This window comes from Ornithorhynchus anatinus, chromosome 2, assembly GCF_004115215.2.
Source record: "Ornithorhynchus anatinus isolate Pmale09 chromosome 2, mOrnAna1.pri.v4, whole genome shotgun sequence".
In the NCBI taxonomy this organism is placed as follows: domain Eukaryota; kingdom Metazoa; phylum Chordata; class Mammalia; order Monotremata; family Ornithorhynchidae; genus Ornithorhynchus; species Ornithorhynchus anatinus.
Genome location: NC_041729.1, coordinates 146917071 through 146931986, shown reverse-complemented (window position 1 = coordinate 146931986; position 14916 = coordinate 146917071). Strand labels below are relative to the sequence as shown.

Below are 14916 nucleotides of genomic sequence, written 5' to 3'. Positions count from 1 at the left end.
CTGATCCCGGCTCTGCCGCTCGCCTCCTGTGTGATCTAGGGCGAGTCACTTCACTTCTCTGTGCCTCAGTGACCTCATCTGGAAAATGGGGAGTGAGACCGCGAGCCCCGTGCGGGCCAGGGATTGCGTCTGACCTGATTACCTTCCATCTACTCCAGCGCTTAAAACAGTGCCCGGCACACAGTACGCGCCGAACGTGACATGTGGACGCGTGAATCCCGTCGCCGCACATACGCGATATACACCTGTCACAGGAGTCGTACACCTGAAATAGGAGAGGTGCCCCCCTTTCCGCTTTTTAAAGAGATACCACAAATCCCAACAAATCCCTTGCTGCCAGTATCGAGCGACAGCCGGGCGCTATAAAATCATTTAAAAAGTGATGGAGCTTTATAAATCGATTCACTGTTAAGCCACCACTTCGGGCATCTCTCTCCCAGCCCTCCCAATTTGAGGAATAAATAATCGAGCCACTTTTCCGACACACCACGCTCGTCTCCACATCCTGCCGACTTTCAGGTAAAAAACAAAAAAAACTAAAAAACAGATCTCGAGTTCATAAGAAGGAAACACTCTTTTTTTTTTTTTTTTGCTTTCCTCTGTTCATTGAATAATTTGAAACGTGCGCCGACGTTGCTTTCTGGTCCGTAGCCTTCATTTCCGTGACAGGATATGGCACCCGAAGAGCGGTTCCCATATTCCGGTGACGGAACTGGGGACGGGGTAAGGGGTTAAGCCGCGGCAGCCGTAATTATCTAGGTGGCTCGATTCATTTAGATACACCTTCCAGAAAATTCATCACGATTAAGCAAAGGATTTCTTTCCCACTGATTACCAGAGAGGAAGAGGAAAGGGCAGAAAAGTAATTCACCATTTGGGCATTTGCACAGATTGGCGAGAAGGCAAAAGGATGAGCTCTATAAATACGGAGTTTTAAAATGAACGACGCTTTTAAGAAGATTACACGGCAGAAACGCTGTCGCTAATACCGCTCGGAGAATTCTTGCAACTCTTAGTAGAAAGCTTTACGCTACGTAATCTAAAAAGATAAAAAACCTACTAGTAAAATAAGGATTTGTAATCCTACGCTCTGTAGCACGCTAAAAAAAAAATGGAAAAGGAAAGGGCTAACGGGAACCTCTACGGATATGTCGTCCCTCCCCGCGTACGGGCGAGACCGCGCCGACCGGTAGCTCCTAAAACCCCTCAAAAAGGTGCGTCGATCCTACAGCCACGTCGTCCGATGAGTTGGAAGGAGAACGTCTCCCTTCGCCTCAGGTCTGTCGTCGCCGCTGTCACTCTTTGGTTGTGCAAGAGAACGGGCAGAGACCGCAGAAGGGCCGGCTCGCTGATCTTACACGGACTCGATCTGCAGCGTCAGACCGCTGGGACACGGAGGAAGCCGAGGCGCTCCCGTCGCTCTAACCCTCTTTACCCAGGATCGAGGTTGAGCACCTGCTGAAATGCCAAGAACTCGGATGTCGGCATTTTAATTCATCAGGGAGCAAACGGCCCGGACCTTCAGGATGTTTCCAGGAGCCCCGGGAGGTTCCTCCTCCCCCGCAAATGCCGTTGACGGGCCGCACGGAAGAGCCGATGGCTTTCAACGAGCCTCTTCCGATATTAGGAAGAGCCCTCGGCTGGCTAACGGACACGGAAGATTGCCAGTCGACTGTAAACGTGTCTCTTTTCACATTATTTTGCAACGCTTTCGGACGCGACTCGACTTCCCCGACTCACGGCCGGGGAAGCGCCCGACTCGGGGCCCTCGGATCCGGTTCCCTATTCTCATCGTACGGGGACGGTCCATCCGACTTCACGCCCGACTCCGACCCGTCCTCTTTTTTCTTTTTTCCAAGCCAACAAGTCACACCCCAGTCCTGCCACCCACCACTGGCCACGGCAGGAGGAAGATCCCCCTGACCAAGCCTGATCCCGCCAGCCCCGCGATCACCACATAAACCTCTGAACGTCCTCGCTATTGGGCCACCGGAACGTCTTGTGTAGAAAGAGGTAAAAGGTCACAAAATTAATCGCCACGTAGAGTCCGAACTCGCAGAGGAGCTTGGGCACCGAAGGCACGGGGATATTCAGCCGGTAGATCACGTAGGGCAGGATGAAATATCGGAATTCGAAGAGCCGCTGAGGGACCGTGCCGGCCGCGACGCACACGGCGAACATTAAATTCCAGAACGTGGATTTGGACTTCAGCGACTCGGCGATGCTCCAGCCCGCGAACACGTACCCCGGCACCAGTAAATACTTGACGACGCTATACCGCTCGAAGACTCTCTTCCACACGTAAAACGTGTAATGCCGGTTATCGGCGAGCAGGTACTTGTGAACGTAAGTGAATTTCCAGACGAGGAATAAGGAGACGGCCGTCAGCGCCACATAGCGGGCCCGCCGCTTCCAGGCGGACTGAAGGAAAGTTCGCACCTTCTTCGGGGATATCAAATGCGGGAAAGAAAAAAAGAGCGTGAAAGAGAAAAAGTAGAACAGCTGCGGGAAGTGCAGGCAGGCTTCGTGGCTGCTTCGATCCCCCACGGCCACGCCGCCGTTGAAAACCACGAACGCCGCGAACAGGGATACCAAGAGGACGTAGGGCCAGGTCAGAAGGACGAGCGTCCGCAGGTTCTTCGCCGACCCGACGTAACCGAGGAGAAACCGCAGCGACTTCCTCAGTTCCGAGACCGGTCCTTTGAGGTACGGGAGCCTCTCCTCCTTCTTCTTCTGCAGTTCCGTCTTCCACGCTTCCGTCACCTTCTGGGCCAGGACGCTGCCCGCGCAGAAGGCGGCCCAGACGACGTTCGTCTGGCGGAACATGATGCCGCAGAAGCCGAGCAGGGCCGAGGTCTTATGGTTACCGTCGAGACACATCAGGTAGGCAAAGAGGGTGAAAAACACCGAGCCCGTCTCTGTGTAGTAAAGGAAAGTGAAAAAATACAACGTAGGAAATACCGCCAGGGTTAAGGCGGACAAGATTCTCTGGACGCCGGTGACAGCCTGGAAAGAAAAATACGGCGCGTTAGTTGATGAGCCACCGATTCTCACAGAAAATCACGTTGTCGGAGTCTCTGACTCCCGGGACTTTTGAATCCGCGCACGGCCTTCTCCACGCTGCCGCTGATGCCCTCAGTTCCCGAGCTACTTTCTCGCTCTTTGGTTGGCATCACTAAAGCGTGGTTGAAAAACAGAGAGCGGGGGCATCTTAAATACACCCGAGGAAATTCTCTGGGGCAGTTCCCAAAGAAATAACGCTGTTTAGGGCCGGATAACTAGAAGGAAGGTTTCCCCGGTTCGAATTCTCTCTCGGTACGAGGGACAGATGGGGAGAAAAAACTAGACTCAACAGAAGGAACTGCTTGGTGTGGGGAAGGAACGTGTCTACCGACTCTGTTTTATTGTACTCTCCCCAGCGCTCACTACAGTGCTCCGCACACAGCGAGCGTTCAACGCGCGTCAACTGACGAGGACGATTAACAGAACATTCTTTCGGATCAAAACCTGACGCGTGTCCATTATATCGCGTACTTTTAGTACGCATCTGAAAAAAGTGCATTTCCTGAAACGAAAACGAAGCTATGAGGCCTCAGATTCCGGGATGAAAAACATTCCGCTTAATAATGGTATTTGGTAAGAGCTGGCTGTGTGCCAAGCACTGTTCTAAGCGCTGGGAGATACAAGGTAATCGAGCTGTCCCATCGGGGGGCTCGAAGTCTTAATCCCCCATTGTACAGATGAGGCACAGAGAAGTGAAGTGACTGGCCCAAAGTCACACGGCTGACGAGGAGCAGAGCCGGGATCAGAACCCGCGACCTCCGACCTCCAGGTCCGTGCTCTTTCCACTGAGTCACGCTGCTTCTAGGTTTAAATGAATTTACTGCCACTGAATAAATATCTAGTTTTACAGGATTGGGAAATAATCGAATAGAACTTTAAGTGCTAAAAGAAACGGGGGAAAAAAAAACCGAAAAACAAGCCGTGTGGCGAAATGAGTTTGTTCATATTCAGCCTAGTCGATGAAAACCCACCTTGTTCCTGTGCTGTATTTTGCACAGCAGCAGATAGAGTAAGTAGAAGTTGCCGACGCTGAAGAGGAGATTGACAAATCTGAGCATTCCTATGGAGCAGACCACGTGCTCGGACCATCCGAAGATCCACACGGCCGGCTTCACGACTCCAACCGACACGAGGTATAAACCGGGCGGCGTAGTGATCATGGGATCCCACTTCAAAACGAAACATAAGCGACGATAATCAGACCCGGACAGACGCGTTCCGGCCACTGAATAGCGCACGTGAAAACGCGCCGCTCCAACTCGAGTTCCCCCTTTCCCTCTACCACGGGAGGGGTCGGTTTGCTCGGGAAGGGGTCGAAAGCGCCAGAGACGGGGAGTTCTCCCCAACGGATCCGGACGGCTGGCCTTCGCGTTCGACGAGGGCGCCGGTCACAGTCGAGCTCTCCTCCCGAGCACGCTGAAAAGGAGAGACCCACGGCCCCGGCCACATCGGACGTACCGAAAGGCTAACGGACCCTCACCGGGTCGTCGTCCTCAGTATTTACGACGCCCGGTGCCGTCTGCTCTTTTGCCTCTCGGTCTCTCTTTCCGAATGGGGGCTCTGTGAAAATCACGTCGGGATCGTCGTCGATCCGGTGAGTCAGGCCCGGTGGCAAGAGCCCGGGCTTGGGAGTCAGAGGTCGTGGGTTCCGATCCCAGCTCCGCCACTTCTCTGCTGTGGGACCCCGGGTGAGTCACCTCACTTCTCTGAGCCCCAGTCCCCTCATCTGTAAAACGGGGACTGAGACGGCGAGCCCCATGCGAGGCGACCCGATCACCTGGTGTTTACCCCAGAGCTTACAACGGTGCTTGCCACATAGCGGGCGCTTAATACCATTATTTATTAGTATTATTATAGAGGGTTTGGAGACAGCAACCTGACAAACAGATCTGAGTGGATAATTTCCCATATCACTACGCCATCGACCCTTGCAAAAAGCATTTCTCCCCGGCCGGTCATCGTCACTCCTCTGTACTCAACGCCGTACGGTTGGAAGACAGAGAGAAACACAGAATACCGCACGGCCAGGGGAGGCAGGCAGAGGCCGCAGCCGGGACGGAGGGACGGCGGCCTTATTCCTCGTCGGACGCCAGGGCCTCCAACCGCTTCTTCCCCCTTGGGCCGGGCAATGTCGGAACAGACTCGAGCCGTGAGAAAAACGTTTTTCCTCGGGGTGGGTTTCCCCTGCGGGTCCGCGAGCTCCGCGAGGGCGGAGATCGGGCCTGCGACCTCGGCCGCCCTCTCCTCGGCGCTTAGCAAGGTACTCGGCACGGAGTCTGGGAACTCCCTGCGGGCTCGCATCTCCTCCCGCCTCCGGGACGTCTCCACCCGGATGTCGGCCCGCCACCTAAAACTCAACGTGAGCGAGACCGAGCTCCTCACCTTCCCTCCCGAGCCCGGTCCTCTCCCGGACTTCCCTATCGCCGTGGACGGCGGGACCGTCCTTCCCGTCTCTCGGGCCCGCGATCCCGGTGTCATCCTTGACTCGTCTCTCTCGTTCGCCCCACGCACCCTATCCGTCACCGAGACCCGCCGTTCTCACCTTTACGATATCGCCGAGATCCGCCCTCTCCTCTCCACCCGGACGGCTACCTTACCGCTACGGGCTCTCGTTATATCCCGGCTAGACTACCGTGTCGGCCTTCTCTCCGATCTCCCTTCCTCCCCTCTCGCCCCGCTCCGGTCTATTCTTCACTCCGCCGCCCGGCTCATCTTCCCGCAGAAACGCTCTGGGCCCGTCACTCCCCTTCTTAGACACCTCCAGTGGTTGCCCATCGACCTCCGCTCCAAACAGAAACTCCTCACTCTAGGCTTCGAGGCTCTCCGTCACCTTGACCCTCCCTACCTCTCCTCCCTTCTCCCTTCCCACCGCCCACCCCGCACGCTCCGCTCCTCCGCCGCCCACCTCCTCGCCGTCCCCCGGTCTCGCCCGTCCCGCCGTCGACCCCCGGGCCGCGTCCTCCCGCGGTCCCGGAACGCCCTCCCTCCTCACCTCCGCCAGACTCATTCTCTTCCCCTCTTCGAAGCCCTACTGAGAGCTCACCTCCTCCAAGAGGCCTTCCCACACTGAGCTCCCCCCTCTGTTCCCTCTGCTCCCTCTACCCCCCCCTTCACCTCTCCTCAGCTAAGCCCTCTTCTCCCCCCTTTCCCTCTGCTCCTCCCCCTCTCCCTTCCCATCCCCTCAGCCCCGTACTCGTCTGCTCTGCTCAATATTTTCATCACCCTATTTATTTTGTTCATGAAACGTACATCGCCTCGATTCTATTTAGTCGCCATCGGTTTTTACGAGACGTTCTCCCCCTCGACTCTATTCATCGCCATCCTTCTCGTCCGCCCGTCTCCCCCGATCGGACCGTGAGCCCGTCAGACGGCGGGGACCGTCTCTATCTGTTGCCGACTTGTTCGTTCCAAGCGCTCGGTACAGTGCTCTGCACATGGTAAGCGCTCAATAAATACTATGGAATGAATGAATGAATGAACTCGGTCAACACCACGATGCACGTCGATACGCTTCGGTGGACAGAGATGGGGGGGAACCTTAAATACTCGGGGCACCCGGGACTCAGTGGAGGCCTCGAGGAACTCGGTGGGGAGATGAGCAAGTGATGAGGGAAGCCTTCCTGGGGGAGACGGGATTTTAGTAAGGCTTTGGAAGTAGTGGGGGGGAGGTATGATCCGCTGGACGGGAAGAGGGAGGGAGTCTCGGGCGGCGGAGTAACTTCGGTCCCCCGGGAGGCCCAGGAGAGTCGCGGGATGACGGCATCTGTTAGGCGCTTGCTACGTGCCAAGCACCGTTCTAAGCGCCGGCGTAGGTACGAGCTAATCGGGTTGCCCCACGTGGGGCTTGACGGTCTTCAGCCCCGTTTTTCAGATGAGGGAACTGAGGCCCAGAGAACTGACGTCCTTTGGGAGGCCCAGGAGGGTCATACGACTTGCCTAAGGTCACACAGCAGGCAGGGCCTGGATGAGAAGCCGCGTTCCCCCGACTCCCGGGCTCTTCCCGCGAGAATGGAGGCTCCTCGTGGGTAGGGATCACGTCTGCCCACACTGCACTATAACTATACTGCACTCAGTGGAAAGAGCCCGAGCTCTGGAGTCCGAGGTCACGGGTTTGAATCCCGGCTCTGCCACCTGTCAGCCGTGTGACCGTGGGCAAGTCGCTTCACTTCTGTGCCTCAGTTACCTCAACTGTAAAATGGGGATCGAGACCGTGAGCCCCACGTGGGACAACCTGATTCCCCCGCGTCTACCCCAGCGCTCAGAACAGTACTCTGCACATAGTAAGCGCTTAACAAATACCATTATTACTATTATAACTATACCGCACTCCCCCAAGCACTCGGTAATAGAGCTCTGCACACAGCGAGCGCTCCATAAACGCCGCGGATCGACCCATCGATCGATTCCACCGGGCCAGGCCGGTAGAGGAACGGGGAACACGAGGAGGATCTGGTTTCTGTCTTACCCGCTAGAGCCCACTGGACTGTAAAGCCACACCAGACGGTCGTCCCCTCTCCCAAGGTTTCAGCGCCCGTGTTATCTGTCGAGAGCTTAATGAATACCGTCGGTAGATTGATCGATGGGGAGAGGTAGGGGAGCGGAGAGGATGGCCTTTCCCCCTCCTCCTCCGCTCTGTGGGTCATCAGTAAGGACGGCATCTGTCGAGTGCTTACTACGTACGGCTCAGTGGAAAGAGCCCGGGCTTCGGAGTCAGAGGTCATGGGTTCGACTCCCGGCTCTGCCACCCGTCAGCTGGGTGACCGTGGGCGGGTCGCTTCGCTTCTCTGTGCCTCGGTTCCCTCATCTGGAAAATGGGGATTAACCGTGAGCCTCGCGCGGGACGACCCGATTACCTCGTATCTCCCCCGGCGCTTAGAACGGTGCTCTGCACATTGTAAGCGCCGAACAGATACCAACATCATCATTATTATTAGCCAGCGCCGAGCTGGGACGCAAGATCATCGGGTCCCCCGCGGGGCTCCCGGTCTAAGCTGGAGGGAGAACGGGAATCCCCATTCTGCAGAGGAGGTAACTGAGCCCCACAGAAGCTCAAGCGACCCGGCCAAGATCCCGCGGCAGACGAGCGGCGGAGCCGGGATCAGAAGCGGCGCGGCTCGGCGGCAAGAGCCCGGGCTTGGGAGTCAGAGGTCGTGGGTTCGAATCCCCGCTCCCCCGCTTGTCAGCTGTGTGACCGTGAGCAAGCCCCCCTTTCCCTCCGCTCCCTCTCCCCTCCCCCTCGTCCCTCCCCCTCCCCTCCGCACTGGGCTCATTCGGATATATTGTTTCTTGTCCTATTCATTTTGTTAATGAGGCGTCCATCCCTCTGATTCTACTGATCTTGACGATGTCTTGTTTTTGTCCGTCTACCGCCAATAACACTGATGGCATTTGTTAAGCGCTTACTATGTGCAAAGCACCGTTCTAAGCGCTGGGGGGGTGGGGGGGGGGGGATACAGGGTGAGCAGGCTGTCCCCCGTAGGGCTCAGAGACTTCATCCCCATTTTACAGATGAGGTCACTGAGGCCCAGAGAAGTGAAGTGACTTGCCCACAGTCACCCAGCTGACAGGCGGCGGAGCCGGGACCTCTGACTCCCAAGCCCAGGCTCGTTCCACTGAGCCACGCTGCTTCTCCAATAGACTGTGAGCCCGTCATTGGGCAGGGATGGTCTCTGTTGCCCAACTGTCCATTCCAAGCGCTCAGTACAGCGCTCTGCACATAGTCAGCGCTCAATAAACCCTACTGGATGAATAAAGTCACTTCACTTCTCTGGGCCTCGGGGCCCTCATCTGCCAAATGGGGATGAAGACCGGGAGCCCCACCTGGGACAGCCTGATTACCTTGTATCTCGCTCAGGACGGTGCTTGGCACGTAGTAGGCGCTTAACGAAGAGCAACATCGTTATTCTTATTATTAGAACCTTCTCGGCGGGCCTCCACCTCGCCCACATCCCACCTCTGGCCCGGAACGCCCTCCCTCCTCAAATCCCACAGTGACTCTCCCTCCCCCGGCCTTCGAAGCCTTATTGCTCTCCAGTGCCCCGCACATAGTGAGCGCTCGATGAATACCACCGAATGAATGAATACCGAAGGCCCATCCCCCGATCAGACCGCAAGCCCGGCAGACGGCAGGGACCGGCTCGATCTGTTGCCGACCTGTTCATTCCAGGCGCTTAGTACGGCGCTCCGCACACAGTAAGCGCTCAATAAATGCTATTGCACGAATGAATCTCCTCCAAGAGGCCTTCCCTGACTGAGCCCTGCTTTCCTCTCCTCCCACTCCCCTCGGCGTCGCCCTGACTCGCTCCCTTTATTCATCCTCCTCCCTCCCAGTCCCCCCGCGCTTCCGTCCACATCTGTCATCTATTTACGTATATTACCGTCTGTCTCCTCGTCCCCGGCGCCCAGACGGTAAGCTCGTTGAGGACAGGGAATGTGTCTGTTTACTGCTGCCCTGCCCCCTCCCAAACCCTCAGCACAGTGCTCCGCACGCAGTACGTGCCCAGAAGATATGACCGGACGGACGGACGGTCGGTCGATCGATCGAGAGAGGAATTAAGAGGATCACATTTCTCCCCCTTCCTCCTCCGCCGGTCTGCGGGCGGAGGGAAAGGCGATCGTAATCGATAACTGTGGCATAGCTAATAGGCGCCTACACCGTGTCAAGCACCGGGATGGAGGAAAGATAACCGGGTCCCGCGTGGAAGCGGCAGGAAGGAGAGGAGCTGAATTCCTTCATTCGGTCGCATTTACCGAGCGCTCACGACGTGCAGAGCACCGTACTGAGCGCTCGGCAGGTACAAGTCGGCCACAGATGGAGACCATCCCCGCCCGACGACGGCCTCACGGTCTCCCACTTGCCCAGTGAGCGAACTAGGGCACGGAGAAGCTAAGTTCGTTCCTTCCGTTGTATTTATTGAGCGCTTACTGTGTGCAAAACACTGTACTAAGCGCTTGGGAGAGCACATTATAACGAGAAAGAGAGACGTTCGCCGCTCGCAACCATCTCACAGTCTAAAGGGGGGGGGGGAGAAAAACATTAAAATAAAGGAGTGAGAGATCCACGTAGTGGACAGAGCACGGGCCCGGGAGTCAGGAGGTCAGGGCGCGGCCACTCGTCCGCTGGGTGACCTCGGTCGAGTCACCGCGCTTCTCCGGGCCTCGGCTCCCTCGTCTCTAAAAAGAGGACTGAGACCGTGAGCCCTCTGAGACCCCGTCCGCCTAATCGACATCTACCCCAGCGCTTCGAACAACGCTTGGCACGCCATGAGCACTTAACGAGTACCGTTGTTATCATTATTGTTCTCTGGGCCTCAGTTCCCTCCTCTCTAAAACAGGGACCAAGACCGTGAGCCCCAAGCGGGACGACCTGACTGCCTCGTATCCGCCCCAGTGCTCGCAACAGTGCTTGGCGCAGAGTAGGCGCTTAACAAGTACCCTTGTTGGGTAGGGATGCCCAACTGTACTTTCCAAGCGCTTAGTTCGGTGCTCTGCACAGAGTAAGCGCTCGGTAAATACGACGGAACGGATGAATGACATTATCATCCGCTGGGCCTCAGTTCCCTCGCCCGTAATAATAATGACGACGTTATCTGTCAAGCGCTTACTACGGACCAAATACTGTTCTAAGCGCTGGGGTAGATGCAGGGTAATCAGATTGTCCCACGTGGGACTCGCGGTCTTCATCCCATTTTTACAGACGAGGGAGGGAACTGTGGCCCAGAAGTGAAGTGACTTGCCCAAAGTCACACAGCTGACAAACGGCCGAGTCGGGATTAGAACCCAGGACCTCTGACTCCCGAGCCCGGGCTCTTTCCACTAAGCCACGCCGCTTCTCTGTACTCATTCATTCAATCGGATTTATTGAGCGTTTACTACGTGCAGGGCACTGTACCGAGCGCCTGGAGTTGACAATTCGGCAACAGATAGAGACGATCCCCGCCAACGACGGGCTCACAGTCTGATCGAGGGAGACGGACGGCAATACCAAACAAGCAGGCGTCAATACCATCAAGATGAATAGAATTATAGATATGCACCCATCTTTAATAAAATAGGGTAATAAATAATATGAACAAATACGCACAAGTGCAGCGGGGAGGGGAAGAGCAGAGGGAAGGATGAAGACTGCGCGTCCCCCGTGGGACAACCCGCCCATCTTGGAATAACAATAATGATAGCAGTTATTATTACTATTTTGGTATTTAAGCACTTATTATGTGCTGAGCACTGTTTTAAGCGCTGGGCATATGAATGAGTATCATTAGCTGGGCTTCAGCTCCCTCATCTGAAATAATAATAATAATGATAATAGTGGTAGTTGGCAAGCGCTTCCTATGTGCCAAGCACCGTTCTAAGCACTGGGGATGATACCAGGTAATGAGGTTGTCCCAGGTGGGGCTCTCAGTCTTCACCCCCATTTTCCAGATGAGGTCACCGAGGCCCAGAGAAGTGAAGTGACTGGCCCACAGTCACACAGCCGACAAGGGGCAGAGTCGGGATTCGAACCCATGACCCCTGACTCCAAAGCCCGGGCTCTTTCCACTGAGCCAGGCTTCAGCCCCACGTGGGCCAACCTGATGACGCTGTCTCTCCCCCAGCGCTTAGAAAAGTGCTCTGCACATAGGAAGCGCTTAAAAAATACCAACATCATCATCATTATCCTGTGTCTCCCCCAGCGCTCACGACAGTGCTCGGCACATAGTAAGCGTTCAATAAATACTACTGAATGAATGAATGCTCTGCACATAGAAGCGCTTAACAAATACCAACATTATCATCATTATCCTGTGTCTCCCCCAGCGCTTACGACAGTGCTCGGCACATAGTAAGCGCTCAATAAATACTATTGAATAAATGAATGCTTTGCACATAGTAAGTGCTTCACAAATACCAAAATGAATTATCATTATCCTGTATCTCTCCCAGCACTTAGAACAGTGCTCTGCACATAGTAAGGGCTTAACAAATACCAAAAAGAATTATCATTCTCTCTCCCAGCGCTTAGAGCAGTGCTCTGCACATAGTAAGCGCTTAACAAATACCAACATTATTATTATTATTCTGTATCTCTCCCAGCGCTTAGAGCAGTGCTGCACATAGTAAGCGTTTAACAAATACCATTATCATTATTATTACCCTGTGTCTCCCCCAGCGCTTAGTCCAGTGCTCTGCACCTAGTAAGCGCTCAATAAATACTATGGAATGAATGAATGCTCTGCACATAGTAAACGCTTAACAAATACCAAAATGAATTATTATTATCCTGTATCTCTCCGAGCGCTTAGAACAGCGCTCTGCACATAGTAAGTGCTTAATACCAAAATCAATTATCATTATTAGCCTGTGTCTCCTCCAGCGCTTAGAAGAGTGCTCTGCACAAAGTAAGCGCTCAATAAATACTACTGAATGAATGAATGCTCTGCACATAGTAAGCGCTTAATACCAAAATGAATTATTATTACCCTCCATCTCCCCCAGCGCTTAGCCCAGTGCTCTGCACATAGTAAGCGCTCAATAAATACTACTGAATAAATGCTCTGCACATAGTAAGCACTTAATACCAAAATGAATAATTATTATTACCCTGTGTCTCCCCCAGCGCTTAGTCCAGTGCTCTGCACATAGTAAGCGCTCAATAAATACTATTGAGTGAATGAATGCTCTGCACATAGTGAGCGCTTAACAAATACCAAAATGAATTACCATTATTACCCTGGGTCTCCCCCAGCGCTTAGTCCAGTGCTCTGCACATAGTAAGCGCTCAATAAATACTATTGAGTGAATGCTCTGCACATAGTAAACGCTTCACAAATACCAAAATGAATTATTATTACCCTGTATCTCTCCCAGCGCTTAGAACAGCGCTCTGTAAGTGCTTCACAAATACCGAAATGAATTATCGTTATTACCCTGTGTCTCCCCCAGCGCTTAGTCCAGTGCTCTGCACCTAGTAAGCGCTCAATAAATACTATTGAGTGAATGAATGCTCTGCACATAGTAAACGCTTCACAAATACCAAAAGGAATTATTATTATCCTGTCTCTCTCCCAGCGCTTAGAACAGCGCTCTGCACAGAGTAGGCGCTTCACAAATACCAAAATGAATTCTCATTATTACCCTGGGTCTCCCCCAGCGCTTAGTCCAGTGCTCTGCACCTAGTAAGCGCTCAATAAATACTATGGAATGAATGAATGCTCTGCACATAGCGAGTGCTTAACAAATAGCAAAATGAATTACCATTATTACCCTGGGTCTCCCCCAGCGCTTAGTCCAGTGCTCTGCACCTAGTAAGCGCTCAATAAATACTATGGAGTGAGTGAATGCTCTGCACCTAGTAAGCGCTTAACAGATACCAACATTATTGTTATTATTATTACCCTGGGTCTCCCCCAGCGCTTAGTCCAGTGCTCTGCGCCTAGTAAGCGCTCAGTAAATACTATGGAATGAATGAACGCTCTGCACCTGGTAAGCGCTTCACAAATAGCAACACCATCATTACCCTGTGTCTCCCCCAGCGCTTAGTCCAGTGCTCTGCACCTAGTAATTAATGTTGGTATTTGTTAAGCGCTTACTAGGTGCCGAGCACTGTTCTAAGCGCTGGGGTAGACCCAGGGGAATCAGGTTGTCCCACGTGGGGCTCACAGTCTGAATCCCCATTTTACAGATGAGGGAACTGAGGCACCGAGAAGTTAAGTGACTTGCCCACAGCCCGTAGTAAGCGCTCAGTAAATACTATGGAATGAATGAACGCTCTGCACCTGGTAAGCGCTTCACAAATAGCAACACCATCATTACCCTGTGTCTCCCCCAGCGCTTAGTCCAGTGCTCTGCACCTAGTAATTAATGTTGGTATTTGTTAAGCGCTTACTAGGTGCCGAGCACTGTTCTAAGCGCTGGGGGAGACCCAGGGGAATCAGGTTGTCCCACGTGGGGCTCACAGTCTGAATCCCCATTTTACAGATGAGGGAACTGAGGCACCGAGAAGTTAAGTGACTTGCCCACAGCCCGTAGTAAGCCCTCAGTAAATACTATGGAATGAATGAACGCTCTGCACCTAGTAAGCGTTTCACAAATAGCAACACCATCATTACCCTGGGTCTCCCCCAGCGCTTAGTCCAGTGCTCTGCACCTAGAAAGCGCTCAGTAAATACTATGGAATGAATGAACGCTCTGCACCTAGTAAGCGCTTCACAAATAGCAACACCATCATTACCCTGGGTCTCCCCCAGCGCTCGGCACCTAGTAAGCGCTCAATAAGCGCTAATGGAGCGACTGAATGAACGTCAGCCGTGTGAGCCGGGGCCGGTCCCTGCCCCTCTGGGCCTCCTCTTTTAAATGCGGATGAAGCCCGGGCCGCCCCCGTGTGTGTGTGTGTGTGCTCCCGCCAGCCTGGCCATCTGCCCCCAGCGCTCAGCGCAGTGTGCGGCACGTGTAGTGGGCGCTCGGGGCAGGGGAGGCTCGGGGGGGGGGAAATGGCGGCGGCGGGCGGGGGGGGGGGGAGGGGCCACCTGGTCGAAGCGTCCCCGGCAGTAGCGCTGGGCCTGGGGGAGATGGAAGAGCTCGTCCATGTAGGGGCGGCCCAGGGCCCGGCCCACGGCGGAGAAGAGCAGGCAGGACACCAGCAACGTGCAGCTCAGCGCGGCCGACAGGTAGCATCGCTCCCGCCGCGCCATGACACCCCGCCCGCCTCAGCCGCCCGCACCGGAAGTGCCCGCGCCGGAAGGTCCCACCCCCAACTCGCTCCGCACCCCGCCCGTCTCCCTCCCCCCCTTCCCCGCCGCCGGGACCGCCTCCGCTCCCGCCCCGAGGCCTCCCCCGACTCCGTCCCCGGCGGGGGCGGCCGACGGCCCCCCG

General features: G+C 54.7%; 1 protein-coding gene across 1 annotated transcript; it reads right to left on the bottom strand.

Moving 5' to 3' along the window:
- Window positions 1-517: 517 nt before the first annotated feature.
- LOC100073466 (dol-P-Glc:Glc(2)Man(9)GlcNAc(2)-PP-Dol alpha-1,2-glucosyltransferase-like) lies at window positions 518-14761 on the bottom strand. Its single transcript, XM_029053340.2, has 3 exons — window positions 14571-14761; window positions 4035-4232; window positions 518-3006 (listed from the first exon to the last, which is right to left on the bottom strand). The coding sequence occupies exons 1-3, from the start codon at window positions 14733-14735 to the stop codon at window positions 1951-1953; spliced, it is 1419 nt and encodes a 472-aa protein (XP_028909173.1). The 5' UTR covers window positions 14736-14761; the 3' UTR covers window positions 518-1950.
- Between the last annotated feature and the right edge of the window lie 155 nt (window positions 14762-14916).

Coding starts and splice junctions, on each gene's coding strand:
- LOC100073466 (XM_029053340.2), bottom strand. CDS start 14,735: ATGGCGCGGCGGGAGCGATGCTACCTGTCGGCCGCGCTGAGCTGCACG. Junction 4,233..14,570: donor GCCGGGGACGCTTCGACCAG/GTGGCCCCTCCC, acceptor TTCGTTTTGAAG/TGGGATCCCATGATCACTAC. Junction 3,007..4,034: donor AAATACAGCACAGGAACAAG/GTGGGTTTTCAT, acceptor TTTTCTTTCCAG/GCTGTCACCGGCGTCCAGAG.